This window comes from Mytilus trossulus, chromosome 9 (assembly GCF_036588685.1).
Source record: "Mytilus trossulus isolate FHL-02 chromosome 9, PNRI_Mtr1.1.1.hap1, whole genome shotgun sequence".
NCBI classification, from domain to species: domain Eukaryota; kingdom Metazoa; phylum Mollusca; class Bivalvia; order Mytilida; family Mytilidae; genus Mytilus; species Mytilus trossulus.
Genome location: NC_086381.1, coordinates 73149520 through 73175249, shown reverse-complemented (window position 1 = coordinate 73175249; position 25730 = coordinate 73149520). Strand labels below are relative to the sequence as shown.

Sequence of the window (25730 nt, the reverse complement as noted above, 5' to 3'; positions counted from 1 at the left end):
TATGATAATATTTTACAATAAGGATAATATGAAAAATATTTTAAACTAATTCCTGCATAAGTCATGGAAAATGTTTTAAAAGGAATACAATAATTAGTTGTTCAAAATAAAGAATTTAAGCAACTTTTTGTTTAAAAAAAAAATCATTTTTATTTTTAGAAAGCACATCTGGTTTTAATTTTAATTCTTATATTTTTGAATCTGAAAGTGCTATTTTTAAAGGATTATAAACAATACAATTAAAACACACCATTAACCTTGTATTGTATTCCTTTTTTTCTACTCTTTGGAAAGGTGACAAATCTATTAGTTTTGAGAGGAGATCATAGAGAGCACCTCCACATGTCTTAATAGCTTCTGGCAATAGATTATACACTGTAGACAAAGACTTTCCTCTAATATAAACATGTGTAAACAAGATCTTAACTTGATGAAAACCAAATCATATCAGTATTAGTGATGACAGGAATTCAGTAGAACATTTTAAAGAGAGCTGATAGTCGGAAGTGAAATGAACATTAAGTTGAAATCTACACTCCTGTTGAGATGACAATGATATGAAACAATTCTCTGAACTTTATAATAAGGAGATATGTAGTCTAATCTAATTGAAAGTTTCTAGATGAATTATGTAATGTTTATAATTGAGCAATCTTGTGACTGTGGAAAGAAATTAACGAAAATTTTCTGGAGATATAAATAGAGATTACTAGTATGACCAGCTCTTATTCCTGAAGGATTCATTACTTTAGCAGTTACAGTTTTTAACTTCTAAAGTTGTAATACTCAGAACAAAATGGAATTAGAAAGTGTTTCCTGCAAAGGAATTTATAAATTTTTCTTCCTGATGGCATGGATTATATTTGTGAATGGAGCCCCTCAATTGGAGACAAATGTCCAGGAGTCGTGTGTTTTAAGTTTAACGATTCCTAAGGACAGCATAAAAAGTAGTTGTAATATGAATGAACAAGTTGTACGAAAAATGCATTCCATGGAATCTCAATTCAATCATTTTCGGACTAAACTTGGTGCATTAGAGATTCGACTGCCGGAAATTGTGTTAAATTCCAATCGTTATGGAGACAAAGTTGAACAGCTGGAGTTAGTTATAGCTAAAGAGTCAACCTATTATAAACATATGGACCAGAGAATAAAAGCTTTAGAGGAAGCAGTGGCCAAGGACAGAGAAGGAAGTTCTGCAAAACACATTACTGAACCAGACACCCTACTTGACCCAATACGACCTTTAATTATGGCTGAACTGCAACAAATGAAGGAAGATTTAAGGAGAGATCTAACTGAAGAAATTAGAAAAGAAAAAGAAAAAGAGGAAAAAATTTCCAAGGAAACACTTATTTCGTCAGTCAAACCTATGCTTTTGGCTGAGATGCAGTATGTAAAGGAGGAAATACTTAAAAGTATGAAAAACATGATGTCAATTAAAATTTTAGATCAAACTGAGGAAATAGGTTCCTCAGACGAAGTTGGAAATCATATTGTTGAAGATGTAGTTCAACCTGAAAATCACCTTAATATGGTGGCTGACCAAAGTGTTATGAAAGATGAAGAACCTTTACTTAAGGGTATGGCTCGAACCCTGCATAGTCTTGATGAGGGCAATGTTACCATTTTATCCAATAAAAAAGATATCCAACAGTTGGAAAATCTAACCAAAGAAATTGAATTTGTTGAAAAAACAAATGATAACTTTTCTGAGAAATCAGAAATTCTTGTAGAAAATTTACAGAAAACTATAGAAATTTTACAAAATGTTGCAAAAACTAATTTGGCAAAAGACCTTGATGAGAAAATTGACAAATTGAGTACTGAAATGGAAATCAAACTGAAATCTATTACCAATAAATGCAATGAAATATATTTGACCAAAGAGGTCAAGTCAAATGAGTTGGAGGACAGAATTGATGAAATATCACAAAATTTTACTTTACAAAATGAGAAGGTTGAAGATTATGTTAAAAAGTTGAACTTATCTGACGACCTTCGAAAGATAAACACGTCCCTATCTAATGCAAAGATTGAAATGCAATCAATGGACAGACGAATTGACAGTTATACAAATGATGTATACCTCGATACTAAAATTCAGACCAAAGTGGAAAATATCAAATCCAGCTTACAGTTATCCCTTATGGGTATTCAGTCAAACCTTGCTTCATATGAAAACAAACTGTCACATCTTGAAAGACAGAATAACTTGTCCTCGACATTACTTAATCATTTCAAGAAAACTCTAATACATAATCATAATCAAACTGATGTCAACTTTGAAAACGTCAAATCGGAAATTACAGAAATAGAGAATCGTCTGAAGGAAGAAATGACGCAGAAAATGAACACGAAAAGTTTGGAGTCGAGACTAGAAGGACTTGAGACTGAATTCATGTTCTTTCAAAGCAGAGTGACCACTTTGCAGAAAAATTCAACGATTGGTGACAATAAACTAGATATAAAACTTGCTGAACTTAACTCCAAAACACAGAGCATAGATTGGCAGCTTACATCACTACATGATCATGCACAGAGAATTCTGGAAATCGAACGCAATCAAACTTTGATGAAAAATAACTATGATCTTATGCGAGAGGTAATGAAACTTGTTCACTTGGAGCAAAAACTCAGACACAATCGTTGGATTGAGTTTAATTTCACTCACCATTCGTTGAAAAATTCTTGCCACAAAAAACAGTATGTGAAACGAAATCCAATATCTAAGAATGGACTTGGAGCTTACGTTGGAGTCCAACTGTGCACATCCACAAGATACAAAATATTATTGGGAAATTCCCTGGACGAAGAATTTCTGGACATCGGTGACCAATACGGCCATGGACAGGATCACTGCCAATTCATTGGAGGAGAATCTGAGTATGGTGTGACAGTGGATACAGAATTCCCGTCAGCAATGGGAATGAAAGGTAAATAAACCATTTTTGACAGGATTTTTGTGATGTTGGTTTGCTGTCTCAATGATATTTACCACCAACTCTTTTTATTCATATTTTAGCAATAGAAATAAGTCATACATTTACATTAGCTTATTTATAGTACTGAGTTCAACTTAATTTTTGATAGTATTTTCTTAAACTTGTTAAACATATATTTATATTTTATCATTTTCTGTTTTATCTTCATTTCGTTTCTTATTACATGTATTATAATATATCTACTCTGCTTTGAATGTATTTCTAAACTCATTATCTTAGTCATTTTGTTATTATGAATTTTTCCATAGAATTTTTTTTTCTTTTTTTCTTTTTAATTTTAAAGAACAATTGACCCCCTTTTTAAAAAATCTATATCAAGCTCTAATAACTACCATTTTCCATTTTTACCCCTTTAATACTTTAATGCTATAACTAAGAAATTGCTATTATCTACAAGTGCAATCAGTATACTGGGGCATTCAGTATCATGGCAGATTTCAGTAAATATATAAATTAGTAAGAATGAAATAAAAGAAAGAGAATTGAAAAAAATCTATTACTAATCCCTTGCATACAAATTTTTAATACTCATAAAACCACAACACAGAGATTAATAATTTTTGCACCTAAGAAATAAAGACCTTGACAGAAAACAGACGTGGTCTTATTATTAATTTACAATATGTAAAACATAGATAAACATAGATATAATAGTAATTAGGGAACATGTTAAACATCTTCCATTGCTCTCTATGGTTGACCTTGGATTGACCTTAATGCATGTAATCAGTGTTCCTATCAAATTGTATAATATGATATTACTTAAGTACCTATCAGATCCCAATGGGTTCTACATGGCAGATAAATGGAATCAATTATCTGGATATTATCAAGAATTTCTGTGGCAAATTACAACAAACAACCTTGCACATGGTGTCATAATTAAAATATTTAACCTTGGATGTTTTGTTTTTTTTTAAATATTGGAAGATTCACTTAACTTATGAAGTGTTTGATATTTCATGTCCATAGTAAAACATGTTTTCAATATTCAGGGAGCAACCATTAATCTTTAAGGGTTCTTTTGGGTCAGAGTCAGAAAAATTTGGTATGGGGAAAATCGGGATTCAGAATATTTTTTTCATCAAATTTGGGATGAGAATATTTTTTTAGAAAAAAAAACAATACCCCTTCCCTAATGAAGTTAAATGGTTGCTCCCTTAGTCCTTTCTACATATTAATGTCAATTATTTACTTTTTTTATATAGAATTTAAATCAGGTAAGATTGTTAACCCCTAAAAAAAAACAGATTAGAAAGGTAGCATATTTTCCTTTACTTATTCTATTATTTTCCCCATGTTTCCTTTTCTTAACAATTTATTTTCTTCATGAATTTTTCCACTATTTTGGGTGTGAGGTACTAATATACATAGTAAACATACAAAAGAGATTCTAACTTTATTATATACAATACAGGAATTAAGATTTTTATACAGACCTTACAAGATAGACCATCAAATTTTTATACTTTTATACTTCACATTCTCTCTGGTGACGGAAAAACAATGCTTACACATAGAATTTGTCTCTTAAACTGACATTTCAGTTAGGTTCTATACTTCTCATTTGCAGTTCGTCTCAGTTTACGCAAAAAGTGAATTTTCATAAAATGTGGACAGATGCATTCTTAACTGCTTAATGTAGCGCAGCAGTTCTTATTCATAATTTACGCTTAGATATAAATATAAATCTAATAAGCAAATATGAATTTATCTTTATCAAAAACTAGAATAAAAGTCATATGCTGATAAAGAAAAAATCTTTAAAAATGTACTGCTGATAGTTTATTGTATGAAATTGGATAATATTACTTTAAAAATATGGATGGTACTAGTATATAACAATTTCTTTCCAAAAAAACCAACAGTTTAGTGTAAAGAAAAACAAACAAAATAACTTTAACCACTCTTTTTTTCAGCATTCATGAGAAAACAATGGGATGAGAAGCCTCACTTAGGATTCCTGTCCTTCATGACACCAACACCGAGCTGGTATGAATGTGGTATGTCCTTACCATAGTATCACCAGGATTTGGGAAAAAAATATCTGAGGATTTAAACTTTTGGCGAGTGCTAAAATTGAGTGGAATGTGTACAAAGTCTGATGCAACAAAACTATGTGACTTAACAGATTTGTGTTCAACATTATAATAACATTCTGAGTGCTAAAGTTTATGGCAAATTATAAAACACTGGCTGTACTTTTCATTATTTGACTTTGAATGAAATAATAGTAAATGAGTAAAATGTTGTACATATTAGTTATTGAATCAATGGATTGGATATATTTTTTAAGAGAAATAACAATTTCTTGGGTCACATATCTATTTTTATTTCATTATTAACTTTTTGCTGCAATATGTGGCCAGAAATGTCTAGAGTCGAACAAGCTCATATTTCAGTTTCACATTTTTAAGATTAAGTATTTATGAAAGGACAGGAAATGACCAAATATTATTGTATCTGAATCATTGAAACATAATAATTGAAGGTACGTTTAGTGTGAGAACTAGAATATAACAGAATAAATCTGTTAAAACTATCATGCAATGTTGGGGGTCTACAGAATTGCACAATTCAATTATTTATATGAATAATCTTAAGATAAGAAAGTATTTAACTGGCGATAAATGGCTGCATTCAGTGCATTGTAATTTCTTGAAATTGAAATTAGTTCTATGCACTTTACAGAGATTTTACATCTGTTTCAATGTTGATGGATAAAGGAAAGATGAATGATGAACTATCACATGATGATGGATAAAGGAAGGATTATTTGTAAATAAGATTGATAGTCTGACAACACTACTTATATGCAAACCTGTTTTGTTTTATAAAAGATATAAATTGTTATGTTATATTTAGAATTGATGTATATAATTATAAAACAAATCTTTTTTTAATTGATTTTTTGTTTCACTTCCTGTTCTTGGCATGAAATCTACTGTCTGTTACAGCCCATACTCTAAATATATATAAATGGTGCAAAACAATTAATCTTTAGGATCATCATTCTGAACTGATTGTCACTGAACCATAAAATTTCAAAAGTGCAAAACTATCAAGATTTTTTTCAAAACTCATCATGACCATAATATGACCATTTACAACCAAAATCATTTTTTTGGAAAATGTGATGTGTTGCAATTGAAATCATTATGCAGAATACTGTAAATGAATCAATTTCATGGAGTTCCTGGTTTGAGATTTACCACAAATTTAAATATTTCACAAAGTTAAAATTATCTGTCGGTTTATATGACTTTAGTCAAATCAAGTATCTACAAAGTACAATATTTCCTTGATCCACAAAAATTGGTACTCATTGGTAAATTCCTCCTTTGGATCTATCACCTCCATGACAGAAAGGAGATGCTGTGTATTTATCAACTGGAGTCAGCTTTTTCTGTCATTTGAGAGTTATGTCCCTTTAATTGTTCCTGATCACTATAATAAATAACCATTTAGAGGGTCCAAATATTGTTATACCAATTCCAATATTCTATATTGTCGCAAGGTCTGAACAAACAATGAATGTATTCCTCAGAGTACTACAATTCTGACCATGCTGATATTAGTTGAAAAATATGAAGGGTTGTCATATGATATGTAAAGAAATAGAAATCTGACAGAAAAAACAAACACTGTAAGTCCATACTGTGACCTTTAGTTGTTAACCTTCTACATCATTTGGTCTCTGGCAGAGAAAGTGAAATCACAAAAATACAGAACTCCGAGGAAAATTCAATCAGAAAGTCCCTAATCACATGGTAAAATCAAATGATAAAACACATCAAACAAATGGACAACAACTGTCATATTCCTGACTTGGTACAGGCATATTCAAATGTAGAAAATGGTGGATTGAACCTGGTTTTATAGCAGTAAACCTCTCACTTTTACGACAGTCTCATCAAATTCCGTTATAATTACAAGGATGCCTGAACAAAACAGACATAATAAATAAAATAGACAAAATAGGGAGAGGTGTTTCATTTGCAGTTATACCACATTTTCTTATGTTTATACAATCTAAATAGAATTCACTAGTTAATTATATCCAAACAGATCAACAATTTCTTAGAATAATGGACAATCCTTGAATTATGAAAAGAATTTGTTTATACTACTTATCAGAGCTTACATATTGCACATAAATTTGGGTTGAACAGAAAAATTGAATCCAAACTGATGATGCATAATAAAAGTTTACAATGCTTGATTAGTTGATAGGTGTTTAATATATATAAAAAGACAGAAGATGTGGTATGATTACCAATGAGACAACTCTTTAAAGGGCACCAAATGACACAGAAATAAACAACTATAGGTCACCACTTTTAACACTTTTGTGTGTTTTCATGGCAATCAGTTTAAATTGGTAGAGGGAGCCAGAGTTCCCAGAGAGAATCAAATACTTTTAGTAGAAAAACTGACAATCCTAGTCAATTATGATCAGAGTCCAGTGCACCTGCCCAGTGCAGGATTTGAACTCTCAACCTTGGGTAGTGATACAGTAGTTAAGGACTACTCACACAACTTGGCATCTGCACGAGACCACCAAAAAAGAACAACTGACAAGACACCACAACAACCAACTCCACTGACAAAATAGAAAAACAACAAACCATTTATTGTAAGGATAGCCTGACTTGGTACACAATAAAATAATCTACAAATACAAAATTAGGGAGATGTGGTATGATTTCCAATGAGACAACTAGTTCAAATGCAGTGGATATTAGCAAATTAAGTCCAGCTACCAACATGTGACTTCTGATGAGCATGAGAAAGAATATATTTTGTCACCGTCCTTAGAACAGCCGATGAGTCAGACAGAAAGATAGTTTGGATTATGTATATGATTAAGTACAAACCTTTTCTAAATACCATCCTGCCTTAAATCCAGTATTATCATGTCCTATACGGAGTCTTTCTATTCTTCCTAAACATGGAGTCTTCAACACAAATTCATTTTTACTGGAAAAGAAGAAAACAAATTATATTGAAACGCAGCACACTTTATGGCATGAAAGGTTTTTTTTCTTAATATGTCGAAATATGCCTGTTAAATGGGTAATTAAATAACATGCACAACACAAATCAATTTAAAACTGCAGGATTTTTTTAAATTATCTACAAGATCTACAAAATCAAGTACCAAACAAATTCAAGCACTTTAACAATAATTAACAATTGTTTTTATCTCTGAATGTTTATATTTTGAAGTGCAGATGCACATTGGAGTGATTCAATATAACAAATCTGGCACAAAGATCAATGCAGAATGTTATTTTAAACTTTTATTTGGAAACTTTCATAGCTATATCAGGACAGCTTAAACGACTTTCTATTGATAAATAAAACAGTTGTTTTAATTTTAAGATATAATATTGACTTTTGATTATACTAGGAACATCTGCAAACATTTTATGATAGCAAGATTTATGGGATGCAAGTCTGGGAATTTTAAATAAAGAATAATATTTAACTTTGTTTATATTACCTATATATAATTCTGCCTGGAAGATGTACCGCTTGTATATTTATACACTTTAAAACTAAGAATGTCGAGAAAAATCTATAAATAGAACAGTCTTTCACTATGATAAGGGAAATAACTCTATATAACATAAACAAACCTATTTCTTTTGAAGGCTTTCTTCAGAAAATTTTCTCCAGAGTCTCCCATTTCTCCAAACAATGTAACACAGACATTAGCATCTGTGCCGGCTCCTGGCTTGTCACCAGTAAATAGTGTAACATTGTATTTATAATCTGTTAAAAAAAGAACAGTGGTAAATATAGTTATACTAGGCATATGATAATAGAAGTTGGCTTGTGATACCCTCTGGTATTTGAAGCTCCACCAGCAGTAGCATCAACCCAGTGGTTATAAATAAACTCATCATAGAAACCAGGATTAAATTTTGTGTTTACGCCAGATGCCTGTTTTGTCTACAAAAGACTCATCAGTGACGCTTGAATCAAAAAAGTTCAAAAGAAGAGCATTAACAGTTTAAAAATTAAAAAATAGAAAAAAAATCACCTAGTGTGGATTCATTATTATTCGTTGGATACTAATTTTCTTTAAATTTCAATGGTATAGGTAAACTACAAATTTAAGTTCAAATTTTCCATAGGATTGTATACAGACCTCAGCAAAACCACGAAATCTAATATCAACAAAATCATAATTTATCCTCAATCCAAGGAAATAACTACTTAGGTAAATAATATCAACAGTTTTACAAGTAGAAAATGATCTTAATCACTACTTACCCTTGCGAAGTGCAAATTCGTCTTTACTACCGACTAAATCTCGACTGATTTTGCCGTCCCCTTCTGTTCTTGACAACCAGAGACCACATGGGAAAAAATATCTCCAGTGAGGATTCTTTACATCTGTTACAACAACCTACAACATATATGGTAATATTTCAATCAAAAAGTACATCTTCTTAATTTCACCAAATAAAGTCTGTGTTTCTGTGTTTACATAATTTGACAAAACAATTTCAAAACCAAATAAGAAAATATTAAAATGAATTATTGAAATATAAGAAACAAAACATAATTATTTTCTTTTTTGACATTAACAATAATGATAAATCAGAAAAAACCAAGAATGTGTCCATATTAAATGGATGCCCCATCAGCACTTTTATTTTGTATGTTCAGTGGACTGTGAAATTGGGGTCAAAACTCTAATTTGGTATTAAAAATAGATATTAATTCATAGTACTAAGTTTCATGCTGATTGGGCTTCAACTTCATAAAAAACTATCTTGAATTATAACCTGATGCAGGACAAACTGACTCCCAGGATGAAAAACACAATGAAGTTTGTCTTTGAGCATTCTCCACTAAGATAAACAAGTTACAAGTTAGAAGTACTCACCCTTTCCACATACCATCCTGGCATAATGCCAATATTATCATGTTCAAGACGTATCTTCCTCATAGGTCCGACACAATTTGATTTAACTTTGAAAATTGTACTACTGTTTTGTTTGAATTCACTTTTTCCTCCTTTTTTCAATGAGATTTTCTGTGTGATTCCTGATTTTCCATAAATAGTTATAAAACAATTGGCATTTGTTCCTGCTCCTGCTTTGTCCCCAGTCACAACGAGTATTTCATAGGCTGTGAAAATATTAAAAAAATAGTATAAAAATATTGTCAGAATGAAGTTTGGTAATACATTTAGTCAGTCAGTGTTTCCCTTTGCTCCATTATAAGATACAGATATGTTGTTTTCTTTCTTATTTCTGATAGTGGTTTTAATTTAGGACTTCAAATACACAACCATATAAAAACCAAAATGACCTTTTTCTTGATGCCCAGATTAGGTCTTTATTTTTAAAGGAATTCATGATTTACACTTTTCATGACTCAAGAAATTATGGAATTTTTTCAGGGTACTTATATTTTTTGGGGAATTTTAGATTCAGTGTTTATTTTTTTCAAGAAATGTTGATGACACCCGTTCCAACCCCCAATTACATGTGCTATTTGCCACTATTTATATAAATTGCACCTAAGATACATACTAGTATTAGAAGAAATCATAGGATAGAGTTCCCTGGAAAGTTGCTGGTCCGAGTGGAATAATGAAAACCATTTATTTACAATAAACACCCATCTCTTCTTTTTCTTCACATGTTCTATTTCTAATTCTTGTAGAAACCAAGCTTCCTCTTTCGTTTTGGCATTCGTCTGAAAAATAATCAAATTTGTTGTAATTCTTATATTCAGAAAGAAAATACAAATAGTACTTGTCTGCAGATAATACAAATTAATTCAGAACCAGATGCTCCGCAGGGCGTAGCTTTATACGACCGCAGAGGTTGAACCCTGAACAGTTGGGGCAAGTATGGACACAACATTCAAGCTGGATTCCGCTCTAAATTTGGATTGTGATTAAATAGTTGACACAGCATAGGTTTCTGACACAGAATGAATGTATTCAAATGAACTTAAATTTTTTGTTTTCTCTTAGAGCAATTCACTATGCTGTTGAATATTAATCCTCTCAAAAAAATGTTTGAAGAAATTTTCTTTTTATTTATGAAATTTCAAATGAGAAAAATTGAACCCAATTTTTTAATCACATCCCCCTTTCCATTATTCCAAAACTAATTTCAATTAAAATATTCTAATGGAGTTTGCAACAATTACTACTCATTTAAATACATCATAAAATATTAAGATGTAAAAAAAACTGCTTGTTAACACTGAATGGTAAAGATTATTTAAATTTATCAGTTGGTAGTAAAAAGTGAATATACATTGTATATTGTACATAACAAAGATTTAAGTTGATTCTGGACAAAGAAAGATAACTCCAATTAAAAAAATTCTTGCAATAAGATATTTCTTGCTTACTATTCTGGACAAAGAAAGATAACTCTTAATTAAAAAAAAAATACTATTTCACAATATTGTGAAATTAGATATTTCTTGCCATTGCACAATACTGTGCAATTGAAAAGACTTGCTATTGCACAATACTTAATATAATAATTTTAGATCCTGATTTGGACCAACTTGAAAACTGGGCCCATAATCAAAAATCTAAGTACATGTTTAGATTCAGCATATCAAAGAGGCCCAAGAATTTGATTTTTGTTAAAATCAAACTTAGTTTAATTTTGGACCCTTTGCACTTTAATTTAGACCAATTTTAAAACTGGACCAAAAATTAAGAATCTACATACACATTTAGATTTGGCATATCAAAGAACCCCAATTATTCAATTTTTGATGAAATCAAACAATGTTTAATTTTAGACCTCAATTTGGGCCAACTTGAAAACTGGGCCAATAATAAAAAATCTAAGTACATTTTTAGATTCAGCATATCAAACAACCCCAAGGTTTCAATTTTTGTTAAAATCAAACTAAGTTTAATTTTGGACCCTTTGGACCTTAATGTAGACCAATTTGAAAACGGGACCAAAAATTAAGAATCTACATACACAGTTAGATTCGGCATATTAAAGAACCCCAATTATTCAATTTTGATGAAATCAAACAAAGTTTAATTTGGGACCCTTTGGGCCCCTTTTTCCTTAACTGTTAGGACCAAAACTCCCAAAATCAATACCAACCTTCCTTTTATAGTCATAACCCTTGTGTTTAGATTTCATAGATTTCTATTTACTTATACTACCGCTATGGTGCGAAAACCAAGAAAAATGCTTATTTGGGTCCCTTTTTGGCCCCTAATTCCTAAACTGTTGGGACCGAAACTCCCAAAATCAATACCAACCTTCCTTTTGTGGTCATAAACCTTGTGTTTAAATTTCATTGATTTCTATTTACTTTAACTAAAGTTATTGTGCGAAAACCAAGAATAATGCTTATTTGGGCCCTTTTTTGGCCCCTAATTCCTAAACTGTTGAAACCAAAACTCCCAAAATCAATCCCAACCTTTCTTTTGTGGTCATAAACCTTGTGTCAAAATTTCATAGATTTCTATTAACTTAAACTAAAGTTATAGTGCGAAAACCAAGAAAATGCTTATTTGGGCCCTTTTTGGCCCCTAATTCCTAAAATATTGGGACCAAAACTTCCAAAATCAATACCAGCCTTCCTTTTATGGTCATAAACCTTGTGTTAAAATTTCATAGATTTCTATTCACTTTTACTAAAGTTAGAGTGCGAAAACTAAAAGTATTCGGACGACGACGACGACGACGACGACGACGCCGACGACGACGACGACGACGACGACGCCAACGTGATAGCAATATACGACGAAAATTTTTTCAAAATTTGCGGTCGTATAAAAATCAAAGAATTTCCAATGTCTACAATTCTTTTTTTCAGATATTGCTGAATACATTACTCAAAATTATTATTACTAAATCAATACAACAGAATTAATATATAGGAGACAACTTATATCTTACCAAATAAAATATCCATAATTTGGTTCATTTTAATTTAATATATAAGAGATAAATCATATTTTCCTCAAATGAACATCCATGATTTTGCTCATTTAAAATTAAAATATAGGAGACAACTCATATTTTACCAAATTAACATCTCATGATTTGGATCATTTATATATCAATATATGGGAAACAACTTATATTTTACCAAAATAAACATCTCTGATTATGGCTCATTTTAAATCAATAAATGGGAGACAACTCATATATATTTAACCAAAGAAACACCCATAGTAAGCTTATTAAAAATGAATACATGGGAGATAACTCATATTTCACCTAACATCCATGATTTGGTTGATTCTAAATGAAATTTAAATCTTCTTCCTTACAAAATTGTAGAAAACTTTCAATAGGAAACCTATTGTCAACATTTTACAATTGCATATGTATAGAACCTATACATTTACTACCTGTTTAGTAAATGAAAAGCAAGTGTAAATATATACTAACCTCAATATTAATGGACTTTAAATCTCCAATTTCTGGTCCTCTAACTTTAAAGATATGAGTACTTCCTTTAGCAAATCTGTAAGCTACATCTTTATTAGATTTGACAGAACCAGCTTTCTTGGTTAATCTGTGTTTCTTTACTTTTCCTTTAGTTCCTTTCAATGTTATAAACACCTGTAAGAAAAATTAAAACAAAATACATGACAGAATCCTTTGCTTTGAAATCATGGAAACATATATTTTCCCCTTATACATTTGTGAAACTGGAAAAGAAGAAAAAAATTGAACTGACACCAATCAGTTGGTCAAAATTTTAAAGTTTTCCCAACTCCTAACTTGTGATTTATCTCTGTTCTTCCAACACTGAATAACAGTTTAATATTGTACTGCATGAAAAATCCTAATAAAAGTATGGATAATGTGATTACTATATCTAAACAACTATGCATGTAACATCAATTTTGATTGGATGATGTCATCCATCAATTCCACAGTTGACAGTCAGTCATTGGAAACGTTGTGAAATTGCAGTCAATGTATACATATTTGAAATGTTTTATTTTTAACATTTAAAACGTATAGCATAAGACTAGGAATAACAGTATTGTATTTAAAGAGTTGCCACCTTAAAGTTTAGATTTGACAGTCACTAATTTTTATCAATTTCCATACACAGGATATAAATCTACCTTTGAGTCAGTCCCACATCCCTTTTTATCTCCTGTTGTCACAGCAACTTTATACAGAACAGATTTATCCCCTCCGTCATCCTGTCCTTTAATTCTCCTCGTTCGTAAACTAGGTGAGGCACTTGATGGTCTGTTCCACATATTTCTCTATACATTTAAACAAGTTAATTATAATTAAACAGATACAACACATAAACATTAAATAAATATAAGCTAGTCACCAAAGTTTCATGAAAATTGCTCAAAGCACTGTTAGATATTGTTCTAAAAATGAAAATCACCTTTTTCATGAATAAAATTCCATAACACAGAAATATAAAATCAAATATTATAAAAATCAAAAGGGAGCGTCAATAGATATAAACTATTCACCACAGTTTCAAATTGTTTGTAGTGTTTTTGAGTTATTATCTGACATACTGACCAAGAATGGAGGGACAACAGTCTCCCATAATATTTTCAGTAACGGAGCATATAAAACCAGATTTATAGCACATTACACTTTGTAGAAAAATCCAAATCTATGTTTATTTTTTATCTATTACAAATTGATACTCTAACTTCTAATTTGAAAGTTACAGTTTTCTAAATATGAAGAAAGCTTTTAAGGTTGATATAAAATTGTTGTTTGAACAATAAAACAGGATTTATATGTTGTAATGTTATACTGAAGATTCATCATTATTCATTGGATACCAATTTTCGTTGATTTCATGGGTACAAATTAATCACAAAATTAAATGTTCAACGAATGGCTAATTTTTATAATGGGTTGTATGAAGACTTTGGCAAAACAATGAAATTAAATGTCCACAAAAATGCAAGTTTTCCTTCATCCACGAAAATTGGTACACACGAGAAAAAAAAAATGAATCCAAAGTACTACTGTTTCATGTTGAGTAAATGTTGGCACCTTCCAAAATGTTTAAACCTGCTGCATTTGTTTGTGCCTGTCCAAAATCAGGAACCGGTTCAGCGGTTAAAGTTTGTGTGTGTGGTTCATAAGTGTTTCTTGTTTCTTATAAAGATTAGATCTATAATTTTCCTGTTTGAATTGTTTTACAATAATCATTTTGTAGTCCTTTATAACTTACTGTTCGGTGTGAGCCAAGGTTCTATGTTGAAGACTGTACTTTGACCTATAATGGTTTACTTTTACAAATTGTGACTTGGATAGAGATTTGTCTCATTGGCACTCATACCACATCTTCCTATATCTATTTCCTATTCTATAGGACAATAAATAGACATTTTTCTTACCGATGCTGTTCTCTGAACGCTAACAAATCTTCTTTCAAAGTAATCCAGCAGATGTGGATCATTCATGGGATCATAAGATGGAAGAGGGATAGTACAGCGACTGTCTGATGGGGTGTTGTTAAATAAGGTAGAATTCATGTACGAGTAATTTCTTCTTTCTGCAAGTATAAAATGTATACATATATTGTTCAAGAAACTTGTCAAAAAAAACAGTATAAAAAAGCTAATGTTCACTAGTTATACCACTCCAAAATATGTCTTCGAAATACAGGAAGTAGATCATATTACTGAAAACATATCACACTGAATGACATAATCATATGAAGTTTAAAGGGATAATGGTGCTGTTCAGAAATGCCACCAAATTTATTTGTTTTAGCTGAGATCATGTATAAATTAACCACTGCCACCAAATATTACAGTCTCATGTAAGATACCAACCTGCATATGGTGCATTAGGTGCAGCATTTTCTGCTAGCCTTGTCATGTAGTGCTGAGGTATTGGGATGTGAGGTTGTTTGTATGTTGGTGACCTCCATGGCTCTCCATAATTTCCTGCTGTAACTCTTCTTGAGGGGGCTGAAAACATAAATGCATATACATATAATAGTTCATAAGTATTTCTTGTTACTTGATTTTTATATTGATAAGACTGTTCAGGTTTCCCTGTTTGAATGTTTTTTTCAATTTATTAACAGTTTCACAAACTTAAAGATGAAGTTTTAATAAAAAAAAAAAGAGACCCCCTTGCTGATTGTACTGATAATACTGGAAACATATATACGTTTCGTGTATATTAAATATATTAGACAAAACAAGAGTATTAGAATTATAGGGGCATTACCTATATTCAGTGGGGTATTTAAAAGCAACCCCTTGTGAATCTCAAGTTTTGAGGGCCTTTCGAAATCCTATATTGCATATCTGATATTAGATAAGTATGCACAACTTACATTACTATTTGTGCCATATTCTTTTCAAGAGAATTAGACTTTCTCTGTTTAGATTTCAGATGAAATTAATAGGCCAACTGTGATACAAGTATTCTCTGTCTTTACAATTATCCCAACTTTTAATGCAGAACATTTGTCACCAATAAAAACTTCTTTTTTATCATATAATCAATAATTTAAATTTTCAATTCAGTTCATTGATATCTAAAAAATGTGTTTCATAAAACAAAACATACATTTTTATTGGACCATAGATAATTCTAGATTGCATTTTATTTTCTGTTGCTAGTCTAAGGAATTCAATAGCAGTTTCCATGAACAGATCAAAACAAATAAACATGTCAAGGAATTGTGGGTTTTTTTGCCATTTAAAAGCATAATATCTATTTTTAGATTGTAGGAGTAGTTTATTTTTATAAGCATTACATTTTTCAATATTAGTGATAAGTGACCTTTAAGTATAAATAAGTCGATCTCTTTAAACCTACCTGGTATAATAATTTACTTTCATTGTCCGTCTCTTCATTGAAATTCAGTAACAAACATCAAACATGTCACGGACAATAACGAAGTCATTTAAATTCTCTATACAGCCAGTATTGGTTATTAAAATCAAACAGGTATCTGCTTTAGTTCAATCAGAGATCTTACAATAATGCAGAAAGAATTTTCAATAAGAATGCAAAAAGCAGTGTATGCATTTATTTGATTGAACCTTCTGGTAAAAATCTATAGACATCCATTCACTAAAACAAAAGTTATTGTCTGGAAACGAAATGTTTCTTTGGACGACATGGACGACAACATGATACCACTTAAAAACTTAAGTTACATAAAATGTTTCTCTGTAAGAGGTTTTTTCTGTGAACCTCCAAAGTTTCAATTCAGATCTTCTCTTTTATTTCATACCTTTTTTATTAATTTTTTTTTGGTTTACTGTGTTCATGACAAAGTCTAGAAAAAAAATGTGCATGTAGACTTATTGATTGTAGTTTGCTAAATTAATTTCATGTTGCAAATATGTCATGCACATAAAGCACCTAAACTAATAACTGGTTATTACAATTCAAAGGTTATGGAGGCATAAATTTTGAAATACCACTGTTTGAAAAGGGTCAGTTTGATTGGGACAGAAATTTTGATTGCTACACCATGCTAGGACTTAATTATACTATACACATTAACAATACTTGTGATATTATCAGGCTGGTTTTTTTAGTGTCTCATCATTTGTGACTTTCAAATACATTTGAGTCAACCCACCTCAGGACATTCCTATATATTAGATACTCTGAGTGAAAAAAGAAAATCCATAGTGTACATATCACAATTTTTACAGATTGTCCACCATGATCAGCAGAGATAATTGAGATTCTTAGCGTCATGTCCCTTAGTAGAACAACTCTGTTATTTCATGTCACGCCACTGTGGTAATGTCTAATTATTTTGCAAATATTTAATATCATGACAGTATATCTGCTAGTCAAAAGATATGTGTATCAGAAAGATCAAAGGCAAAAATGTTCAAGGATATGATAACAAAAATCAACAAACAACTCAATTTAAACATGGCATTTTTAACATTACTAGAAATATGCTGTTGAAATTACAATACAAAAGTGTTAACACTGCAAAAGCCATTCCTCATTAGATTCCGCAACATGGAATTTACATGATCAATTAAATGTCACATCCTACAGTCAATTAATGTTTTACTGCAATGTCATTACAACAGGTAAAATTACAGGTAAAACTGAAAGTCCTGTCCGTCCTGTCGTGTTACTTAGTGATTTTTCAGACCTTTTTTCAATCTATATATTATATACAAATCAATAACCAATGTAGCTTTATAGCACAAAGCATCAACAAATTACATTGATTTTCTGTATTTACATTAGAAACAAGAGGATAAATTATTAAGGAGATTTATTTCCTCGTTAAGCATCTTCATGGATGTTTTATCACATTTGCCAGGATTATAACAATACTATCTATTTTATAATCAAACTATGTTTGTCTTACAGGTTACAGTGACACAATTGTAAGAGTGCATTCTTAATACGGATAAGAAAAGACTATTGTTTGTTTTGGTTTATTGTTAAGTTGATGTCATAGTGACATTTTAATGTAATTTTTTTCTATCCATAAAAACAAATGTATAACAAAGGTAATTTTTAGAAGAAGAAATGATGAAAAAAGTACCACTAAAAGTATTGATTATAACCAAAATGTCTTACTCAATATATTGCAAAAGTATGTTGAAATGTTATGCAATTGAAGAAACTTATTTTGTTTAGGTTTAAAACATTATGTTTATTCACAACACAATAGGTGCCACATGTGAAGCAGGATCTGCTTACCCTTCTGGAGCACCTGAGATCACCCCAGTTTTTTGTGGGGTTTGTGTTGCTTAGTCTTAAGTTTATAAAAATAATATCTAACTGGAACCATATTAAAATATGTATTCATAGACTTTAACATTTTTTTACATAAATAAGGCCGTTAGTTTTCTCGTTTGAATTGTTTTACATTGTCTTATCAGGGCCTTTTATAGCTGACTAGGCAGTATGGGCTTTGTTCATTGTTGAAGGCCGTACGGTGACTATAGTTGTTAATGGTTGTGTCATTTTGGTCTTTTGTGGATAGTTGTCTCATTGGCAATTATACCACATCTTCTTTTATATAATTTAACTGCTTGATCAAATCAACAAGAGACTATTCATATAATTTATCAGCAATAATATTGTTTAGCATCCTACATCCCTTTATGGGGACCATGCATGGGCAATAGGTGTGTTATTACAGCACAAAAGAACCCATGATAAATTTGTCTTTTTATTGTTAAGAAAGTGAAACGCACACTATACATGCACATAAAAACGAATTCCAAAAAAACTAACACTATACATGCACATGAAAACGAATTCCTAAAAAACTAACACTATACATGCACATGAAAACGAATTCCTAAAATGGTAAGAAATGACATTATACATGTACCTACATAGAGGCCTTAAACAACTTCTGGTGTGGAGAGTCAATTAAGTTTTATATCTAATAGACCGAAACTTTTTATTGCTGCTCTTCAACAGTAATATACTGGATGATCTAAACTGCAGCTACATTAATTTACATAAGCAAAATGACCACCAGTGTTCATGTTTATTAGACTAAAATTTCTTGTATGTTCCAAGTGTCATGCACTTACCTGAATATGGTCGGCTCCTGACATTTTTGCTTGTTCCAAATGGGGGTTTGGGTGCATAGCTAGGTACACCAGGAATAGGATGATCAGGTATAGTCAGACATCTTTTAACTGCCTCAGAGTTCGTAAATGGCTGTTGCATTTCAATCTGTAATAAAAGAAGATTAATTTTACACTCTCTTGTTATTCATATGTAGCTTTTTTGTTCTAAGGATTTGAAAGCCATGATTAAAAATTACTAAATTTATCTTTTTCAGTGTTTACACAAAAATTCCTACTAATTGTGTTAAAGTCATATGAAACAAGTGAGTGGTGAAAAATAATGATTATCCAATTCTTGAACCAATGCATGTATATATCACAAACTTAGTCCTTTGTGCATGATTTTATCATTATTTTTGCAAATTTATCATATAATGGTTAATTTTTTTTCTCTCTGTTTGTTATGATTTAACAAATATGGCTGCTCATTAAAAGCCGTGTTTTGAAGCTGAGTTTTACCGATTGTCCCCTTATAGTAAACAAAAAGCATGGGTATTGAGCATGTGTTTTACATGTACAATCAGATATTTGTTTATTTCAACAACAGATCCATGCCTATTGCGATCATCTGATTTTAACTACATGTAGGAGGGTTACGCTCGGGTCACTATGCATACGGAAAATATGTTGGCGAATTGCTTCCTGGAAGCAAGCAATTAAAAATAAGTAAACTTCTTCTAAATGTGGAAAATGTATACTAACTTAATGTATTTATTAATGTAGCAAATTGTATGACCAAACGATAATTATATGCAGTTTTCAAAACTGCATATAATTTAAATTTAAAAGTTACAGTGTGTGGCTTTAATCCTATATTGTCATGCATAAGATAAGATAAGATAAGATATTTTATTTTCCAATTATGGGCCCCAAAGGGCATAAACATTACAACATCAATAAAAAAAATTTCATAATACAATACAAACAATGAGAAAAAAAAAAAAAAAAAAAGTTAAACGAGAACTATTTAAGTTCTTAAAGAATACGTAGATAAAGAATCTATAGTATGTTTTTTTTTAATACTAATGCATTTTATTGCAAGTGTGGTTGATATAGATAACAAACAAGTAGCCCAAAAAGAAAAAAAGAAAAATAGATATCCACATATGTATAGTACACAAAAAGTTGGATCAATTAAATATATAATAATTAGCCAAAAAGAAAGTAGAAATTAAACATGTCCATGACTCATCCTGTGTCAGCAGCAAATAGGAAAGCATTATGGTTTCCTAAAGGCAGCTGACACCAGGGGGCGATACCTTATGGGCCATAGGCATGTAAAATGTGTGTAAATGTCTCTTTCCTACCTGTATCAAAAGCAAACAAGGAAGCATCATAGGTAACTTGAATGCTGTTGATACCAGGGGACGATGCCTCAAGGATATAAGAGAACATTTGAATAAATAATATATCTTAACAATTTTTTTAATTTTTTTAATCGGCTAGTATGTTTGTGATATTCAGATGAATATAATTTTCTATGTCCAATCAAATGTATATACACACATAGATCTCCTTTAACTAATCTTCACTAAGGAAGATGTTTGTATATAAAATTACATATTATTTTAAGTAACTCAACATTTTCTACACTAAATAACCAGATAATTTTGCTTTGACTGTTCATATGATTAAAATAAGAATTATATTGTGCAATACTAGCTAACATACAATTTCTATCATCCTCAAATTTGTTACAATCAAATAGAAATATAATAGAACATGAGAATTTTTACATTGAATGACTATTATTATTTTTTTCAAAAGCATTTCATATATATATGCAAAAACAGTTTGAATACATCCAAATCTATTGATACATAACATAATGTTTATGATTTAATATACTGTTAATTCAGAAATTATTGTGAGGTTTTTATTATTGTTAAAAATGTGACAGAGTTGTAAACGCAATATTAAATTGAAACTCACATTATGAAATACTTTAAGTAAATATAACAGAATTATTCTCAAAATCGTCAAATTTAAAATTGCATTTAAGTCTAAAATAACAAAATCAGAATAATAAATGCACACTGAATTAACAATTTCTGAATTTACAGTATCTTACATTATCAGGTCAATTTTTTTTTACATTTATTATTTTCTATCCTACACTGAATTTTATTGTAGGAAATATTATTCAAAATGTGTTCTCCTAATATTATAAATAAAATTTAATAAATATAAAAATATGCAGAATTTTATTGAGCAAATACAATGAAATATTCAACAATATAATCTTATTATAACATCTTTTTATTTAGAATACATCATGTTTAAATTATTAAGATTTTCTATTTTGAGCTTTTATAGTAATTGCACGTTATTAGCTCTAGTTTAACAGACTATATGCAGCTGTCAGCACTCATAAAAGATGAAAGCTATACAAAATTTTAGGGTTGACACTTAAAATTAAACTTACTACTTTGAAGCCCAAGTTTAAATTATTATTTTCTTAATCTCAGTTTATGGCTCTCTCGGTATTCTTCCTCTCCATTTATGACAACATTAAAATTGTTTCTTTTTTCACGTGTTTTTCAATAAAATAAGACTGAAAATACTGTTGAGTTGATACTTGTTTGTAAGCGTTGCCAAAGATTTTTCACGCATGTGCAGAGAACGCGCACCTGCTTCCGGTTAAAACGCGAAGTTTTTTTGGATTTAATTCTCTTTTCAGAGGATGTCAGCAAGCAATCACCTTACACTATTGTTTCATATCTTTACCTTCCCAAATGCAAATTATCATTTATCAACATAATTATCGTATAAACAAAACTAAATTCCGTACATTCCTAGGATAGTTTAATCGGAATTACTTCCCTTTAGGCGGAAAATTTAAAGAATTCTACATATTTCTCTTCTCTTTTTCTATTGAGTAAATTGTTTCGTCCTCATCAATAATTGAAAAAAATACTACTAGTTTTCATTTTAAAGGTTTCCTTCAATCTTTCTTATAAAAAAAACTCTCAACGATCAATTGGTTATTTCTCGCTATTTATTCAAAATCATATGAGGCCTACAGAACAGAAAATGTGCAAAAGGTGCAGAAGGGTAGAAAATAATAAATAGCGAAAAATAACAAATCAATACTTAGAGAAAAATGGGATACTTTTTAATGATAGAGAATAAGAGCAAAACTTTTTTCAAGTATTATTAATTTCGTTCTTTGCGATTGGCGCGTTTTCGCTATTTTGATCCTTTTTTCTACAGATTTTTTTTTTTATATTTTCATGATCCGTTACCATGGAAATTCATTATCTGTGAATCGTGATTGACAAAAAAAAACGACTTGTAAATCGTGATGCCCCCCCCCCCCCCCCCGCCCCCCACCCATTATATATGTCTCTAGTTTTGATATTACTTTAAAACACATATTTGTGTGTATGTTAATTGGTTGGATAAAAAAAAACCATAAAGCACTATGACTTAATTGATCCTTGCAAAGTTAATTATTTAGAGGGTGCTTAGGGGACGACCATTTGATATTCTGGGGGGGGCCAGGAGGATTTGTTTTTGATCGGTTATTTATTTTTGTAAACTGAGAGGACAGATTATTCATTTTCTGCACTATTGAAGCAAGATTTTTCATTTTCATTAAAGCAAGGAACTGATTATTCATTTTCACAACTATATTTATGATAGTCGAAAACATACATTTTTTAAAATACTTGTTAATTATGATTAATACATGTATAGTCAAGTCATTATGTACCATTTAATCAGAAAAGATCAGTATCCCCTGCAGAAATTTTAAGATTCAAGATTTATTTCATAACCTCAGACACATACTTGCATGACTTGTGTACAAGAGGACAATATATATACAAATATACTAAGATAATACATAGCGAGACAGGACTAGTGAAACACAAATACATAGTAATAAGTATATTATAAAAGACAATTGGTATAATTAGATTAAGTATTTTATAATTTTCTTCACGAAATGAATCATTTATATTCCCAAGCAATATACATGTATTGCATACAACATACATACATAGTATTAAAGTTAATTTAGTTTGGTTTTATCTAGCCTTTTTCAAAAGTATTGTTAAACATATTTTGCCGAGCGGAGCGAGGCCAAAAAAAATTGAAGGGTTTTGATACTGCTGAAGGCCCAAGAAGCTATAGACCTGCTAAGTTATTTATTTTCAATACATTGCAAGTCAGGTTATTTATTTTCAAACTACCACAGAACAAACCATTTATTTTTGTGATTATCAAGGCTGAGTTATTTATTTTCAAAATCCTCCTGGCCCCCCCCCCAGAATATCAAATGGTCGTCCCCTTAGCATGGTGTAATCTTGACATATTTTGAACTAATTTTATTTTAACAATATCATACAAATAATGAATCCAGTAACTCCACTGCTTCATGAACCAGTAAGACCTACTATCCATTCAAACATAATTTTTACCATTTAACCATGATAGTTCCCCGATTATTCAGCATTAATCAATTGCTGTACACTTCTTTGGTTGCTTTGTACCCATCATCTTATTGATCTTTCTGTCAAAATTAAAAGTTAAGTATCCTATCAGTGAAACCTTTTACAAATTAGTGAAAACAGTTTTATGAATAAAAGGTGTTGTGCTTCATTGGCTGAAGGTTTAAGTCTTAATGGTTAAAAATTACAACTAAATTGTGAAAATTAAAGTATTCAGTGGCTCATTTAGGTAGGACAGATGAACATAAGAGAGCCCCCCCCCCCTATTTTTTGATTTGAAAATAGATCTACCTTAGCATAAATCGTCAAAAAAATGTTTGCCTCCCTATGCTTGAAGATATTTGTACACTTTTAGAGAATTACCCCTACCTCCCCATTTCCCCATTTAAAAGATCATGGATCTGCTCCAGGTATTGTTTCTTTCAATGTAAGGTAACAGTGTTAATATAAACAAAAGGAACTCATGATTCACTCAATGTGTTGGTCACATAGAAATGATTATCATAATACAGTAATATTGCTTCTATCTTACTGTCATAGATGTTATAATCGGTCACTATATATATAATAACCAATGAACAAAATCAATAGTAGATTGTCAGCTTAAAATTACCAAGACATGACCAATTGTGAAGCAATTCAAATGATACAACTAAACACCTTAATCTATTGCAAAACAAAACACTTATATAAAAAATATAGGATCAAAACACCTATATAAGATTACCCCCTATTACTGAAAGCTATTTTAAAGGCTAAATACAACTAATTTTAAAACAAATCAAATTCTCCCAAACTAAAGTTTCAATCAATACACATCCAATGGATTTAGTATAGACACAAGAACAACCTTGTGCAGCCAGTGGAGACAGAATTGAAATGCAGGACAGTTAATATTCTTCTAATATCTTATCTCCATAGAATTTATGTGTTGATAAGTATATGCCTCTAGTCAAGGGGAGACTAATTAAATTTTCTACTTTTGAACTCTTTGTACTGTCCCCTTGTTATTTTCCACTAATTTTAACACACCCTTTAATATGATTGAGAAACAACTGTACTGTATTTAAAAAGATCTCTCTATCAATTGTGAAATTGAATCACAAAAGCAGTTTTACAGATTGATGAATTGAGCATTTTTTGCCTCAGATGTTGAAAATCTCAGTAAGGCAGCAACCATTTGATTTTCTGGGGGGGCTATGGGTTTTTTTCTGGACAAATTATTTTTTTCGCCTGTCTGTTTTTTTCGCCACTCTATTTTTTACGCGACAAGTTGAAAACAATTTTTTCTTTCAATTTTAGCATTACATATAGTGGCAGCTGAGAGTGAAACAAACAATTTTTTTTTTCTCCAAAAACTGTAAAACAAACTTTTTTTTCCAAAATAACAATAGCCCCCCCCCCCCCCCCCCCCCCGAAAATTAAATGGTTGCTGCCTAATACTGTGTTTATCTGAAATTCAGATTGTAACAAATGTCTAGCCTGTTGTTCTTATAATTGAAAGCATGTAGAAGTCTGTAATATACGGAATTTTAATGTGTGTATTGTTATGCGTTTACTTTTCTACATTGGCTAAAGGTATAGGGGGAGGGTTGAGATCTCTTAAACATGTTTAACCTAGTAATATCATATGTTAGTCTTGTTGATTTTTAATTTTAGTTTCTTGTGTATAATTCGAAGTTTAGTATGACGTCCATTATCACTGAA

At 30.6% G+C, this 25730-nt stretch overlaps 2 protein-coding genes across 6 annotated transcripts in view; one reads left to right on the top strand and one right to left on the bottom strand.

The window, feature by feature from the left end:
• Positions 1-22180, bottom strand: part of LOC134683379 (lipoxygenase homology domain-containing protein 1-like) — a 64631-nt gene extending 42451 nt beyond the window's left edge. For all 5 annotated transcript variants that reach the window (XM_063542655.1, XM_063542654.1, XM_063542657.1 and 2 more), the window contains exons 1-11: positions 21995-22180; positions 19531-19675; positions 15811-15948; positions 15370-15527; positions 14110-14256; positions 13421-13594; positions 10559-10724; positions 9907-10151; positions 9288-9423; positions 8648-8783; positions 7883-7985 (exon numbers count right to left, since the gene is read on the bottom strand). In XM_063542655.1, the coding sequence (XP_063398725.1) occupies positions 7883-7985; positions 8648-8783; positions 9288-9423; positions 9907-10151; positions 10559-10724; positions 13421-13594; positions 14110-14256; positions 15370-15527; positions 15811-15948; positions 19531-19669 (1542 nt within the window). In that variant the 5' untranslated portion in view covers positions 19670-19675; positions 21995-22180. The remainder of the gene's footprint in view (positions 1-7882; positions 7986-8647; positions 8784-9287; positions 9424-9906; positions 10152-10558; positions 10725-13420; positions 13595-14109; positions 14257-15369; positions 15528-15810; positions 15949-19530; positions 19676-21994) is intronic.
• Positions 376-5908, top strand: LOC134683378 (putative leucine-rich repeat-containing protein DDB_G0290503). Its single transcript, XM_063542653.1, has 2 exons — positions 376-2936; positions 4925-5908. Exons 1-2 carry the CDS (start codon positions 797-799, stop codon positions 5023-5025), a joined length of 2241 nt encoding a protein of 746 aa, XP_063398723.1. The 5' UTR covers positions 376-796; the 3' UTR covers positions 5026-5908.
• Positions 22181-25730: the final 3550 nt, after the last annotated feature.

Bases quoted from the DNA above. Each gene is read 5' to 3' on its own strand.
- LOC134683378 (XM_063542653.1), top strand. From the start codon at position 797: ATGGAATTAGAAAGTGTTTCCTGCAAAGGAATTTATAAATTTTTCTTC. The intron at 2,937-4,924 runs GTAAATAAACCA...TCTTTTTTTCAG, and splicing joins GTCAGCAATGGGAATGAAAG to CATTCATGAGAAAACAATGG.